This window comes from Halichoerus grypus, chromosome 12 (genome assembly GCF_964656455.1).
Source record: "Halichoerus grypus chromosome 12, mHalGry1.hap1.1, whole genome shotgun sequence".
NCBI classification, from domain to species: Eukaryota; Metazoa; Chordata; class Mammalia; order Carnivora; family Phocidae; genus Halichoerus; species Halichoerus grypus.
Window position 1 is genome coordinate 63,334,248 of NC_135723.1, and position 15,775 is coordinate 63,350,022.

The 15,775-nt window shown below is 45.3% G+C and overlaps 1 protein-coding gene across 3 annotated transcripts in view; it reads left to right on the plus strand.

The window, feature by feature from the left end:
• The first annotated feature begins 2,463 nt into the window (after nt 1-2,463).
• FKBP9 (FKBP prolyl isomerase 9) overlaps nt 2,464-15,775 on the plus strand; it is a 37,728-nt gene continuing 24,416 nt past the window's right edge. The window contains exons 1-4 of one of the 3 annotated variants that reach the window (XM_078059430.1): nt 2,464-2,872; nt 13,974-14,119; nt 14,537-14,726; nt 15,396-15,541. In XM_078059430.1, coding sequence (XP_077915556.1) covers nt 2,643-2,872; nt 13,974-14,119; nt 14,537-14,726; nt 15,396-15,541 — 712 coding nt within the window. In that variant the 5' untranslated portion in view covers nt 2,464-2,642. Of the gene's footprint in view, nt 2,873-7,144; nt 7,194-13,973; nt 14,120-14,536; nt 14,727-15,395; nt 15,542-15,775 lie in introns of those variants that run through there. The other 2 variants (XM_036080700.2, XM_078059429.1) reach the window with 2 other exon arrangements.

Sequence of the window (15,775 nt, forward strand, 5' to 3'; positions counted from 1 at the left end):
CTTATTTACTCATTTGAGAAAGAGAGGGAGAGAGCGAGCAAGAACATGAACAGGGGGGAGGGTCAGAAGGAGAGAGAGAAGCAGACTCCCGGCTGAGCAGGGAGCCCCATGGGGGACTTGATCCCAGGACTCCGGATCATGACCTGAGCTGAAGGCAGATACTTAATGAACTGAGTCACCCAGGCACCCCAGAAATCATTTTTAAAATTTCAGCTTGGGGGTGTTTGGCTGGCTCAGTCAGAGAAGCATGTGACTCTTGATCTCAAGCCCCATATTGGGTGTAGAGATTACTTAAATAAATAAACCTTTAAAAAAAATATAAAGTTTCAGGGGTGCCTGAGTGGCTCAGTCGGTTAAGCATCCACTCTTGGTTTTGGCTCAGGTCATAATCTCAGGGTCTTGGGATTGAGCCCTGCGTTAGGCTCCATGCTTGGCAGGGAGTCCGCTTGAGGATTCTCTCTCTCCCTCTTCCTTTGCCCCTCTCCCGCCCCTTTCTGTCTCTCTCTAAAATAAATAAATAAATCTTCAAAAAAAAAAAAAAAGTTTCAACTTGATTTTAATTAGTTCTTTTTTTTTTTTGGAGTGGGGAGAGGGTGTGCACGTAAGGGGGGAGGGGCAGAGAGAAAGGGGGAGAGAACCTCAAGCAGACTCCACACTCAGCTCAGCAAAAGCCAGACACAGGGCTCAATCTCACGACCCAAGATCATGACCTGAGCCAAAATCAAGAATCAGACAGTTAAGCAACTGAGCCACTCAGGGTCCCCTTAATTAGTTCTTAGGATAATGCTGTCACTAAAGCCAAGAGGTAAATTTTCTCTTTGGTAGATTGCTACAGAAATCCAATGCAAAGAAGTCTGTTGGGATTTAGAGATGTTGAAGAGCGCAGGTACTGTTTGATCAGCTAATTAACATTTTTAAAGAATGACAAGAAATCAAAGCACTAGGAAACCCTAAAAGGCAAAACGGAAGTGGCAGTCACTACTCAGCCTCTCTTCCTACATGTCTTCCTTGCTGTCCTAGAGTGTTTTCTCTCTCGCAGTATCATAGGATCTTAGAATTGGTGGAAGTCTTAGAAATCAACCGCTTCATTTTACAGAAGACACTGAGGCCCAGACAGGTGGTGTGTGTCATCCATCCACAGTCTCAGTAAGGGGGTGGAAGATTTCTGACTGGAACCAGGTTGACTTGTTTGTTTCTGTGTAAAACTGGATGGTTTTAATAAACATGTGACACAGTCATTAAAAACCATAAAGGAACACTGAAAAATACAAAGAAGAAAGCAAATCATTACCCCAAATTCAACCGCCTATAAATAGCCAGTGCTAATAAGATGAATTATTTTAATAGGTTTTCTATTTTCATAGAATTAGTTCTATTAGGAACAACGGACATTTATTTAGTGCTACATGTAGTTTCTCATTAGATCCTGGGATCTAATGAAATCTAAAATTATAATTACCATGTTTTCATCTTACAAAGCACACTGAGACTGTTTATTAATTTGCAGAAGGTCACCTACTTAGGAACTAGTCCACATAATGGTGTATTATTCCCTTAATAAATCGTTGAATTCAATTTGCTCACATTTTATTATTTTTGTAGTTATATTTATAAATTAGATTGGTGCCCAGTTTCTCTCTCTCTCCCTGTGTTTACCAGGCTTTGGTATCAGGATAGTTTGCTTCCAAAAGACCCTGAGAAACCCTTGGTGATTTGCTTTCATTAGTTCAAAATTTTAATAAATAAGAACAACCAATTCTAAGCTAAGAATTCATTTAAGTACTCTAAAGAACTTCTTGGGGCTTTGGGGTCTGTATTGTGAAGTCCTACCTAGCTTAGTCACGTATGTGGGACCATGTGAGATGTTTGCTATTAAGTACCAGCTCACAGTCCATCCACGAATGGCTTGGGGAACATTCACAGTAACTTAAAACCTTCTCTGGACAGCTATCGGGGGAGTTTGAAAATACACGCCTCTCCCTTTTCTCTTTAAGTATTATCCTGAAAAAAAAAAACCAAAACACCAAAAACAAAAACCCAAAACCGAAGAATGGTTTCAGTCTTTTTCATGTAGAATCCATTCTTGTAGCTAAGTTAAAAAAACATAATAATCTAAGTTTCTCTCCCTTCTCAAAGCAGCCAGAAGTAATTGGATCCGCGGCCACGTAGGAGCCTCTGGTGGTGCTAAATCTGGAGAGTCTCCAGGGACAGGCGGAGACCCGCGAGTCGGCCTGGGCAGTAAACGCTTTTCTTTTCCAACTTTGGGCCGAAGCCCCGTCCGGAGGAGTTCACGATTTCTCCCTCGGGGACAGGTTCCCTCTGAAGTTGCCAGCCCTCTTCCCGGGGCGGGCATCCCGCAGGGCAGGGCAGGGCAGGGCCGGGCGGCACGGGGCGCGGCAGGCCAGCCCTGGCGCGCGGCTGCGGCTCCTCCCCTCGCTCGGATGTGGCCGGGGGGCGGGGGGTGGGAGAGGGGGCGGCGGCTGCCGCCCGGGGAGGGCCGGGACTCTTTTCCACGTTTGCAAACGCCGCAGCGCGCCCAGCTCGGACCCGCGCCGCCCGAGCTCCGCACGCCCTCGCCGGCTCCGCGTCGCGCCCCACGCCCACCCCTCGCTGCTCTCCTCGTCGCCACCCCTCCCCCCCCGATGGCGTTCAGGGCCCGGGGCTGGCGGTCCCCACCGCCGCCGCCGCTGCTGCTACTGCTGCTCTGGGTGACGGGGCAGGCGGCGCCCGTGGCGGGCCTGGGCCTCGACACGGAGCTGCAGATCGAGCGGCGCTTCGTGCCCGACGAGTGCCCGCGGACCGTGCGCAGCGGCGACTTCGTGCGCTACCACTACGTGGGGACGTTCTCCGACGGCCAGAAGTTCGACTCCAGGTACCGCGCCTCGGACGCCCGGCCGGGCCTCCCAGGCAGCAGCACCCGCTCCCCCGCTTCCCTCTCTCCCGACAGGCCTTTCCCTCCCGACGGACCTCCCCCAGCTCCGCCCCGCGAACCCCGCGCCCCTCCCTCTCCCTCCTCCTACCCAAAAGCTCAGCGACCCTAAATCTCTCCGCGGTGGGGTGAGCCTACCAGGCGGTTCTTACGCTCCCCTGGTCCGACCGCCCGGGACTGGAGTCTTGGATAGGACCTGGCACAGAGGCGTTGGAACAAATCCCGTCCTTCCTGTCCTCCCAGCGCATTCACACAACGCGAAATCTGTGTAAAATGGCCACTCTGCAAATAGACCTACACCCCAAGAGTAAATGTTCATGTCTGTCTGCCACCTCCCTTTACTGGCCTTTGGACAGGCCCCTTGAGTCATATGATGCCTTTCGCAGTAGATGATGATGATGGTGATGATGAGCTGATGGTAGCAGCCGTTAACATTTATAGAGCTATTACAATGTGCCAGGGTAGTTCTAAGTGCTTTCCCTACAATGAACTCATTCATTTCTTACAACAGATCTCTTAGGTAGGTACCATTATCTTGCCAGTGAGGTTACTTGAGGCCACCGAGGCTAAGAAACTGTTTAAGTGGGGGCGCCTGGGTGGCTCAGTCTTTAAGCGTCTGCCTTTGGCTCAGGTCATGATCCCAGGGTCCTGGAATCGAGCCCTGCATCGGGCTCCCTGCTCAGCGGGAAGCCTGCTTCTCCCTTTCCCACTCCCCCTGCTTGTGTTCCCTCTCTCGCTGTGTCTCTCTCTGTCAAATAAATAAATAAAACCTAAAAAAAAAAAAAAAAAAAAAGAAAGAAACTTGTTTAAGTGGAGTCCGACTGAAAACCCTGACAGTCCAAGGCTTGGGTCTGTGCTTGAAGGAACTACAGCCCTTCCTTTTCGGCCACTGGGTGTGGGGTAGTCCAGAGCAGGTCACTCAGCTTTGCTCTGGGGCCCTGGATCATGCCCAGGATTCCTTCGTTCATCTCCGCCCCACGGTCACAATACCTGTCCCCAGCTTCTCTCCAGTTGAGCTTTAGGGTTAAGAGACCTCTTCCTCCAGCTACAGTCTGCTCTCCTCCCCAAGGCTTTGTTACAAACCCAGGTCTCTCAGTGAATCACCAGACTAGGCAAAGAGCATCTGCCCGAGGCTGTGCAGGCTCATTCCAGAAGTTATCTTTTAAAAAAAATACTTGTAGACTCTCTTGCCTTTTTTGAAATTTCAGACAATGAATATACAAAAGCTGTTTAGCATGCAAAGTGGTACATAGGCAAGTGCTTAGAAATGGTCGTTCTTTCTGTTGTTTCAGTTGCTTCTTTTTATTTTTAACAGCTTTACTGAGCTATAATTCACATACCATACAGTTCACCCATTTAAGGCATACAGTTTGGTGGTTTTAGTATATTTATAGATTTATGCAACCATCACAGCTATCTAATTCTAGAACATTCTCACCACTCCAAAAAAGAAAGGCTGAACCCATTGGCAGTCACTCCCCTCCCCTCCAGCCCTAGGCAACCACTAATCTACTTTCTATCTCTATGTGTAATCATATAATTTGTGGTAAATCGTATCTGGCTTCTTTCAGTTAGTATAATATTTTCAGGGTTCATCCATGTTGTAGCATGGACCAATACTCCATTCCTTTTTAATGGATGTATAATATTCCACAGTGTGGCTGTACCATATTTTGTTTATCCATTCATCAGTTGATGGTCATTTGTATTGCTTATACTTTTTGGCCAATGAACATTTGTGTACAGAGTTCTGTGTGGTTATGTGCTTCTTTCTTTTGGATATATACCTAGGAGTGGAATTGCTGGGTCCTTTGGCAACTGTGTTTAACTTTTTGAGGAACTGCCAAATTGTTTCCCAACGTGGCTTCACCATTTTATACTCCCACCGGCAATGTATGAGTGGTTCTAGTTCTCCACATTCTCCCCCAACAACTGTAATTTTCTTTTTTATTCTAGCTATCCTGGGGGGTATGAAGTGGTATCTCATTGTGCTTTTGGTTCACCTTTCCCTAATGACTAATGATGCCGAGCATCTTTTTATGTGTTTATTGGCCATTTGTGTATCTTCTCTCATTTGCTTCCTTAGTTAGAAAGTAAGGAACAATTTCCTGCTTGTGCTGATGGTAATTAATAATTCCCAGTAGAACAAGTTGTCTGATACTTTCTACCCTCTAGGCACGGCAGCCACTGTGAGGCAGTGTGGGACAACAGAAGACATTAGAAAGAGGTACTACCATCCAATCAGCAAGTGTGTGTGTCTGCCCCTGAAGACAGTGTCCTTCCCTGTCCCTACAGCTTATAGTCCGGGCAATTACGTAGTGTGAAATGTACAGAAAGAATAATAGCATACACTTTTGTCTCACATGTAGAGTTCATGCAGTTCTTACTATATACCTTTCAATGTATGAATTCATTTAATCTCAAATAAATTCATTAACGTCACAAGACAATGAAGTAGGTACCTCGACAACAGATGAAGAAACCGAGGCTCAGTAAGTTCAAGTAATTTGCTCAAGGGACTTGGTCTCTAAGTCTTCGAGTGAGGTTTTGAACTTAAGCAGCGTAGGGCCAGAGTCTATATGTGGTGCATAGTCTATGCATATATATAATGAAAGAAAGGCAAGAAGCTGTGGAAACACACAGAAAGCTCAACTGTATGTTGCATGGGGTCAGAGAGAAAGAGAGAGAGAGAGTGGTCGGGATGGAATTCCAGGTTTGCAAGGATAAGACCTGAAGATGATTAAAACTGACCAGGGCTGGGGCGCCTGGGTGGTGCAAGCGGTTGAGCGGCTGACTCTTGGTTTCGGCTCAAGTCCTGATCTCAGTCAGGGTCATGAGATGGGACCCTACAGTGCTCAGCGTGGAGTCGGCTTGAGATTCTCTCTCCCTCTCCCTCTGCCCCTCTTGCTCATGCTCTCTCTGTCTCTCTAAAATAAACATAATCTTAAAAAAAATAAACAAACAACAGCAACAAAAATTGACCAGGGCTGAGCGGAGGGGTGAGGGCTGTGGAGGGAAGAAAGGATGTGGCTGGTGGAGGGCAGAGCCGATGCAGAGGCCTGGTGGTGGGAGCCTTGTGTGGGGGGCTGTGAAAGCTGTTCACCACGGCCTGAGTTTGGAGCGGGGGTGGGGGAGTGATGGACAGGGAAAGGCCAGGGAAAAGGAGGAGGCTGGAGAGGAAGGAAGGCTGGGCCCAACTTTGAGAGATCTTTTCTGCCCGGCTATGGAATTTGGACTTTGTCTAGGACAATGGAAAGCCATTGAAGAATTTTAATCAGGGGTGTGAGGGATCAGAGGTTTCTGTGGCTGCAGTGTGGACGGTGGTGTGGAAAGGGCAGGACACACAGTAGGTGTTTCAGTAGAGTGAGTTTTTCTCTAGGGCCTCCGTTCCTTTGGGAATTTATGAAGCATTAAGGCACAACTTTGCTATTCCTGCCCAAAGAGCTTAGAGGAGGAGAAATCTGAGGTATCTGGCATTCTGGCTGCTGATTTGGAGGTTTTGCTCAGAAGAAAACGCCTGTCACCCTGACCAGAGTCATAAGCCACAAAGGGCTTCTCTTTTCATCGAGCTTTCTTCCTGCCTCTCTGCCTGGCACTTGGGGGCAGTTAGTATCTTTTCAGTTTTTGAGCATTTGCACTTGCCAACCCTATAGCCCTTGGCCACTGGTTTGGACGCGGTTTCATTTTATTCCGGAGCTTCCGTGGGCTTGTTCATGTGGCTACTGCTCTAGACCGAGGAAGACAGCAGCTTCCAGGCTAGAGTTTCCGGGGGGCTCCTGCTCACACTCTCCAGCTCTTGGGAGCTCCTTGTCAGCTACTCCTGATTCAGCTTTTTTAGGAGTTCCATAGCCTTCCTAGCAATAAGGGTGAGGGGGACGGCCTCTTCGCTTGCTCTGATTTCCTTCTGGTGACTGAAATTAAACATGTTCCTGTTATCCTTAGCAGGCAAACCTAGCATCTGGTCAGTGCCTTCACAGCCTCCAGGCTTGTGTGCGGACCCTCAAGGTCCCGATATGCAGTAAATATTTTTGTGTGCCTACCACATACCCTGTTGGGTGGGATGCTCTAACACAGTGGTGCTCAAACTGTACACGCATCACAATCACCCGGAGAGCTTGTTCTACCCAGTTCCTGAATCGGTAGGTCTGGGTGGGGCCTGAGAATTTATTTGCATTTCTAAGTTCCCCGATGATTCTTTGGCTGCTGGTCTGAGGACTACACTTTGAGAACTCTTGCTCTAAAAGAATCAGACTTATTAACAGAGGTTTGCTTAATTTTATATATTTATTCATTCAACAAATATTTGTTGAGTACCTATCAAAGACTTATAAACAGAGGTCTGCTTAATTTTATATATTTATTCATTCAACAAGTATTTGTTGAGTACCTACCGTTAATACCTGGTGGGTATTGAGTGAAAGGGGTGTTAAGCCTCACCCCTTCTGGAGGATGGGTTCTGAGAAGAGCCAGGGAGCTGGGCAGCACCGCAGATGGTGTCAGGGTGGACTGGAGAAGCTAAGTGGTGATGGGGCGACGGATCAGGTCATGACAAGGCTCACTTAGGCAGGGAGCTTTTAAAGTGTGAATCTGAATAGCAGCTCCTCCTATGGATGCGCTTTAGCCCAGTGTGTCTCTGCCTACTTTAGGGAAAGAGCCTAGCCTCCAGGCAGTACTTACTAGGGTCTCTTGAGGCCATTCACCTGCAGGGGCGCCTGGGTGGCTCAGTTGGTTAAACATCCGACTCTTGGTTTTAGCTCAGGTCATGATCTCATGGGTCGTGAGATGGAGCCCTGTGGTTGCTTGGGGTTTTTTTCCCCTCTCTTCCACCTGCCCCCTGCTTGCACTTGCTCTCTCTCTCTCAAATAAATAAAACCTTAAAGCCGGCTGTCTTTAAAAAAAACAAAAAAACACCCTGTGAAGACTTAATGTCATAGCTTTTAATTTTCATTTGTGGGTCATTGCGAGCGACTGTGCATTGATATTGATTATTTAATTAGGCTATATTTTACTCGCTGAGAACTTGTGTAGAATAAGATTTATAGAGATCTAATATTTTAACTTGTGCAGTTGCTGAAAAACAAAAATCCACAATAGCTGTGGAATGATTTCACTTTGCTTTGCACAGTTTTTCTCTTAATGATATTTTAACGTGCCAACTGCTCGCATTTCAGGGTGTGATCCTCTTTGGAGGCAAGAATGGATGTGTTCTTTCTCTCCTCTTCACTCTTACTCCTTCGTCTCTCCTCCCTCACCTTCTCTCTTTTCCTCTATTGCAGCGTTCTTCATTTTTCCATTTGGTGGCCGATAGTCAGTTCATTAACGGCTGATAGTTAGCCAGTTCATTAACGGCTTGCCTTTTCCCCCGCCACGGCTCGTTAGCAGCTGGTAGAGGTGGTTGTTTGGGGGAAATAATCTTGGGCAAAGAGTCTGGGAGCCCAGAGTCACCTTTGAGAGCATGTGGTGTGGGGAGAGAGGTGGGAGGCAGAAAAGTCAGATTTTTCAAGTCTGCATGTGGGCTCAGTGGTGGAACTCAGCCAGGGGAAGGTGTTGCATCTTACCTGGGTCATCTCAGAGGGAGACTAACAGCTAGGAGGTAAGTTTCTGCTTTCGTACATTTCGTGCATGTTTCAGCCCCGTTCAGGGATGGCTCTGCCAGAACCATAGTCCTCCTGTCAGGTAGGTCCCAGGCGAGCCAGTCATCTGAGTTGGCCTGAGACTAGACCAACTTTCAGGCACCCCAAACATGGTTCCCATGCCCAGTGGCTGGATCTTTATTATCTTGCTTCCCTCCTGTTATGAATTCTCAAAATATGGCAGTCTCTTTATTTTTTTATTTTTATTTTTAAGATTTTTATTTATTTATTTGACAGAGAGAGACACAGTGAGAGAGGGAACACATGCAATGGGAGTGGCAGGCAGAGGGAGAAGCAGACTCCCCGCTGAGCAGGGAGCCCAACGTGGGGCTCGATCCCAGCACCCTGGGATCATGACCTGAGCTGAAGGCAGATGCTTAATGACTGAGCCACCCAGGCGCCCCATATGGCAGTCTCTTTAATGTTCAAAGAAATGAATTCAGTCTAATTGATAGCATGGTGAATATAATTAATGATATTGTACTGTATACTTGAAATTTAAGCATACTTTATTTATACTTGAAATTTACTGACAGGGTAAACCTAAAGTGTTCTCACCACAGAAAAGAAAGACAATGGTAACTATGTGAGATATGTGAATTAGCTTGATTGTGGTGATTATTTCACACTGTATACATATATCATCAAAACATCAGATCATACACTTTAAATAGATGCAATTTTTATTTGTCAATTATACCTCAGTAAAGATGGGGGGAAAGTATCGTATTCAGCCTTTATTTGTCTAAACTGATTCTAAAATTGGCATATAGAGCAAGCTGACATGTCCTGTCGTAGCTGAGCAGGACTTCAGTTCTAACCTCAAGGCAGCTTTCCCTCCCTTCTGTAATGGCCATTTTTCCTTTGTTTCTGGATCTGAGATCAAAATAATCTCAGCAACAAGTAGTATAAGCATATATGAATTTTTGTCAAAAGTTTTAACAGTTAATTTAATTTTTAAACGTAGTATCCTATATTACTTTTGCATACATACAGAGTTTTTAAAATCAGGTGAGTAATTCCATAAAGCTTAAAACTGTAGTTGCCAAGCTGCTAGGAGGGGCAGGGGCTGGGAGTGGGGTGTAGCTGTTATGGAGGCAGACTTGCAAGCTCCAGGCTTCCCTCTGTGCTGCCACCTTCCACCCTGCACCTCTGCAGACTCAGGGTGGCACACGGCCAGGTCCCCTCGGCCAGGTCCTCTCTGCTTCCCCTAGATTCTGTTTCTTCCCTACTACGTCAGATCCTACACTTCTGTTCCCATTCCATCTTCCAAAATTTTGTTGCCAGCTCTTGACAGCAACGGTCTTCTCTCTGTTTTCCTAAGTTGTTTTTTGTTTTGTTTTGTTTTTTCACGAAGAGGAGCGTAGGAACTTGGGGGAAGGAATGGGCTTTGGGGACTCTAGGGAGGAAGTATGTTCAGTTTGACATATGTTCTTTTATTTTTATTTATCTATTTTTAATATTTATTTATTTAAGTAATCTCTACACCCAATGTGGGGCTCGAACTCATGACCCCAAGATCAAGAGTTGTGTGCTTTTCTGACTGAGCCAGCCAGGCTCCCCATGACATATGTTCTTCTTCTTCTTCTTTTTTTTAAAGATTTTATTTATTTAAGAGAGAGAGAATGAGCAAGAGAGCACGAGTGAGGGGTGAGAGGCAGAGGGAGAGGCACACAAGTAGGGAGCCTGACACGGAACTCGATTCCAGGACCCTGGGATCGTGACCTGAGCTGAAGGCAGACGCTTAACCAACTGAGCCACCCAGGTGCCCAGACATACATTCTTTTAAAAGTTCACCATCACTGCAGATTGAAACCTATGTTTAGAAATAGAGCCACAGTATTTACGCTTCAAGAATGCAGCCACAGAGGTAGTTACTCATCCTGAGGAATATGCTGCACGATCATGCGCGCTCATGTGTAGATGGTTTAATGACTTGCATATGATGGGTTTTATGTGATGTCTCCTGTCTTAGTGATCCTTGGGCCAGTGAACGGGAAGGGCATCATCAGAGGATGCTGCAGCCACCTCTCATCACCCCCTTGGGGCAAGAGAAAGTAGAAGCAATCGAAGGGTTTACAGCAGTGAATGAACAGGGGAGAAAAACAAGCTGATGGGGAGGAAAGGGGGGTGTTGGATGTGCTAGGTGATTTCCATTTGCCTTTCTAGGTCCCCTCTCCTTCTGATCTACTTGCTTTTTGCTCTATGAGGCTGTATGAACTACATGTACTTAGTATGGGTTATATCAGTGACCCCCTCGTCATCTGGCTCCTGGTTGGGTTCAGCCAGTGGGGTAGCAGCGGGAGATCAGAGGGAGGAGAGTGAGGTGGGGATATTTATTCCCTTGACTCCCTGAGTCTCCACCATTTGTGTCCTTAGACTAGAGGGCCTAGCTAAGCCTCTGTCAGCTGGCCCTGAACCTTCTCTGTCCCTGGATCCTTCAAGCCCAGGTCTGACAATGCACTCTCTACTTGTCCCCAGAGATAACCACATTGTTCCTGTGTTCTCTGTACCCTGCACACTCCTTTGCACACAGCCCCTTCATTAAACTTTCCTGGAGCTGCCTAGTTTCGGGTGTATCATCTGTTTCTTGCAGGACCTCAACTGGGACGTCTGCAAAAGGTATAAATCAGCCAGATACGGGGACAGGCTATATTAAGTGCTCATTCCAGCGCTTGCAGAAATAATTTTCATAACCAGTTCTGGGCTTGACACTGCATATGAATTTGTGCCAGTTGTGCTGATCAGCACAGATTTACTCAGAACTTTATTTTTCCAGATGGTCAGTTTTAAGCAGGAGATAAGACTAGTCTTGCATTGTTAGTTTCTCACATATGTAAATTATAACTCTTCTTTCAGAAAGGTGTATTTTTGTTTTTAGCACTCTGCTTAGGCAGTCAAATGAAGATATGAATACTGCAAGGCAACAACAGTTTTTATATACCACCTAGGGGGCAGGCCCTGCGCTAGGAGGTTAAGGGTCAGATAGACCTGGGTTCTAGCTTTCCCCCAACCTGGCTAACATTGTTAGCCTGTCACCTCCAAGGTGCCTGAGTATCAGCACCCACCTTGAAGTGTTGTGTGATGATTAAATGGGAATAGCATGTGGAAAAGCTTAGTTTGCCACCGTGCCCCACACATAATAAACACTCTCTAAGTGGTAGTTATTATTAAAAACTCTTATTAAATTTGGGAACTGTATTCAGGTTCCATGGATGAAAGATTTATTTATAAAGTGGTTTCCAGCCTTTATTTATAAAGGGGGGTGCTCCATCCTGGAACAAACGTAGCTGTTTGCATATGTTCTGTACCCGGGATGGCTTTGAAGCTTCCAGTTCTGGTTCATTATTAATATAAACGCAGCAGTTGGATGGTGGTTCGGGGTATGGCAAGTCCCCAGCCAAGTGAAATTAAAGAGCTGGCATTCCTGGGGGCGGGGTGTTGCTCCCTGGAGATGGAGGGTGGAGGTGTAAAGCTGTCTTGGGCACAAAGCTGAGCATGTGTTTTTGTCCTCTGGCTTGCTGACCTGAACTTGGAGTTTTGCTTTCTTCTCCCTGACCCTGCGAACGGAAGGCTATTAAAATGAGTTGTAAAACTAGGAGGAGGAAGAAAAAAAGGGGCAGGTCTGAGGAAGCTGCCCTGATGGGTGGTGAAGTAGAATGTGCTGCTCTTCCAAGCTGTTCATTAGGGAAAATGAGGAAGTATTTTACCAAATGAAGGGCTGCGAGGTAAATTCCAACAGCTCTTTTTATTTTATTTTATTTTATTATTATTTTTTTATTTGAGAGAGACAGAGAGAGAGCGTGGCAGGCGGGGCAGAGGGAGAGGTAGGGAAAGAATCTCAAGAAGACTCCATGCTGGGCGCGGAGCCTGATGCGGTCCTCCATCCCACGACCCTGAGACCATGACCTGAGCCAGAATTAAGAGTGCGACACTTGGGACGCCTGGGTGGCTCAGTTGGTTAAGCGGCTGCCTTTGGCCCAGGTCATGATCCCAGGGTCCTGGGATCGAGTCCCACATTGGGCTCCTTGCTCAGCAGGGAGCCTGCTTCTCCCTCTCTCTCCCTCTGCTTGTGCTCTCTCTGTCAAATAAATAAAATCTTTAAAAAAAAAAAAAAAAGAATGCGACACTTAACCGACTGAGCCACCCAGGCGCCCCCCAACAGTTCTTAATATTTTCTTACATGAATATTACATGATCATTTTGAAAAGTAAGAGAGAATTAAACCACCGGAAATCCCCTACTTACAGATTACCATTATTAATGTTTTTATGTATCACCTAGTGGATTTTTTCATATGCATCTATATATATAAATTCAAAATAGAATTATTTGATACTGTGGCTCTGTAATCTGCACTCTGTTACTATATATGTCCTTCTGTGCCAATGGATATAAATCTGGTATTTTTAAATGGCCACTGAGTGTTTTATTATATGACCTTGCCTTAAATGCAATCAGTGCCATACCTTTGAAATTTCTGAGTTATTTCCAGTGTTTCATTATTATAAACCAAGCCCTGTAGTTATTTTCTTAAACACAGTATTTGAAACTCTGGGTATCTCTGCTAGGTTTTTTTTTTTAATAGGCAAGAGCCATGCCTTGGACTTTTTTATATCCTCCAAAGCACCTAGCACAGTCTCCTAATAGGCAAACACTTGTTGGATGCAGAATTTGACATTAAAAAGGATGAGAGCATGGATGTTGGCCACAGTTCCATTATTTATCTTCCAACCTAAGGCCATCACCAGCCAGCCTTTAAATCACATATGTTTGTGATTTCAAGACTGTATCAGACTTCCCATTACCTGTAATAATTATAGTAATATTGACATAACTCTGAGGTTTTCTGAGCACTTTTCAGATTGTAATATTGTATAGATCTTGGTATATGTGCTGCCAAAGCGAGCACAGTGATATTGTATAGATCTTGGGATGGCTCTTATTGTTATTCCCATTTTGCGGTGGAGGAAACAGTTTAAGAGAGTTTAAGTATCCTTTATGCTACACCATGCTGCGTCTTTAACTTACAGACTTAAGGAAAAAAAAGAACAATCAGATATATATGTTAACTGGAGCGTTAGTATCTTATGTTGTTGCTTTTAAATACCGATCACATAGAAATGGAATAAACTTTTTTAGTGGAAGTATTGGTAGCTACTTTGCAAAATGATATATATAAGGAGGGTTGCTTATCTAACTAGATTTGCTGGCAATGTTCAAAGTAATTAAAAAATTCCAGCCAATGAAGTACCGTTAGTGAAGACATTTCCTATGTCGGTAACTCCTCTCCAGGCTGTTTTTGCTTTACAGTGACCTCACTCTGTCCATGGGTACATTTTCACTGTTTGGTTTCACTAAGGGAAGGATTAACTTATACTTTTCTTTTTCTGTACCTCTTGGGTCTTCAGCTATGACAGAGACTCCACTTTCAACGTGTTTGTGGGAAAAGGACAACTGATTGCAGGCATGGACCAAGCTCTGGTTGGGATGTGTGTAAATGAGAGGCGCTTTGTGAAGATCCCCCCAAAGCTTGCCTATGGAAGTGAAGGAGTTTGTAAGTTTTTGTTCCATGTTTGTAAACACATTTGCAGAAACAACCAGAACATTTGAAGGGTATTCAGTCAGGCAGATCAGAGAATCTTCAGAAGCTTTAAATCGAGGACAGTGAGAAGCAGTGAACACACACACACACACACAGAGAGAGAGCTAAAATTTCGTCTTTGGTTCATTTCTTCTAGATATAAAAGAAGTTGTTATTAACACAGGTGAATTGAATGTCACCCTTGTTGAGAGGAAGACCATTTTTTTCTCATTTCTTTCCATTTTATTTGGAGGAAAGAGGGAGAGGGAGCATGACCCATTTTGGAATTGTTCAGTGACTCCCTTGAACCACCTGGGCAGCATCCTAGGTGTTTATTCGTCTGGCCTGAAAGGCAGCAGCTTCTCAGTGCAAATTCTCTTTAATTTTTAGCTGGTGTGATCCCCCCAGATTCAGTTCTTCATTTTGATGTACTCCTGATGGACATTTGGAATTCTGAAGATCAAGTTCAGGTTCACACTTATTTCACCCCTCCCAGTTGCCCTCGGACCATCCAGGTGTCTGATTTCGTAAGGTACCACTACAATGGAACGTTCTTGGATGGGACACTGTTTGATTCAAGGTAAGTGCCGCCATTCCAAGTAGTATCGGTGAAATGCCCCTTAGTTCCTTTTGTCTCCCCTGCTTTTTATGCCCGTGGAGAAACCAGAAGAGAGACTCTTCCCAATTTCCATTAATGTCAACTCCTTCACTCATGGCTTTTGGTTAATGTGTCATGCTCCATAAAGCCAGAATCAAAATTTTAATACATTTTACAGAAACGTAGGAACAGTGTTTATCTAAATTAACTGTTTTGGGAGCTCATCATTAAGCGAAGGGCCCTATTTCCAAGACGGTTGATGCATTTTTTGGGTCCATTTTTATAGTTTTCCCATGGAAGGAAGAGGGGAAGCCTGAATGTTTATGAAGCTGTGGACAAGTGCTAGGAGTAAGGTGCTAAGCTAGAGAACAGTGAACCCTTAGGGCTTTCCTGTTGTTATAGTGTATTTGGTTAGATAGAGTAGCAGGCCTGGTTTTCTGAGTCACTGTGATTTAATTACACGATTTTCATTTCTTCTAACTTTGAGGACTTCTGCTGTCTTTGGGAACAAAGATCCAAAAATGCCTGTCGTCAGGGATGGGTATAGTTTCACTATTTAGCTGATAAGTGGGTACTTAAAGCCTTATTGAGGAATGAGTTGGAAACACCCTCAGTAGCATGGAACTTTCCCCCTTTCTCATTGGTTTTCAGTCATAATCGCATGAAAACATATGACACATATGTGGGCATTGGCTGGCTGATTCCTGGAATGGATAAAGGGCTGTTGGGGATGTGTGTGGGGGAAAAGCGCATCATCACCATACCTCCTTTCCTGGCCTATGGAGAAGATGGAGATGGTAAGTCTTTCTCATTCTTCAAGCTACTCTCGTCTGTCCTTATTTTTTTAAAAAATATTTTATTTATTTATTTTAAAATATTTTATGTGTTTATTTAAGAGAGAGCGAGGGTGAGACCACAAGCAGGGGGAGCTGCAGAGGGAGAGGGAGCAGCAGACTCCCTGCTGAGCAGGAAGCCTGACTCAGGGCTCGATCCCAGGACCCTGGGATCATGACCTGAGCTGAAGGCAGACG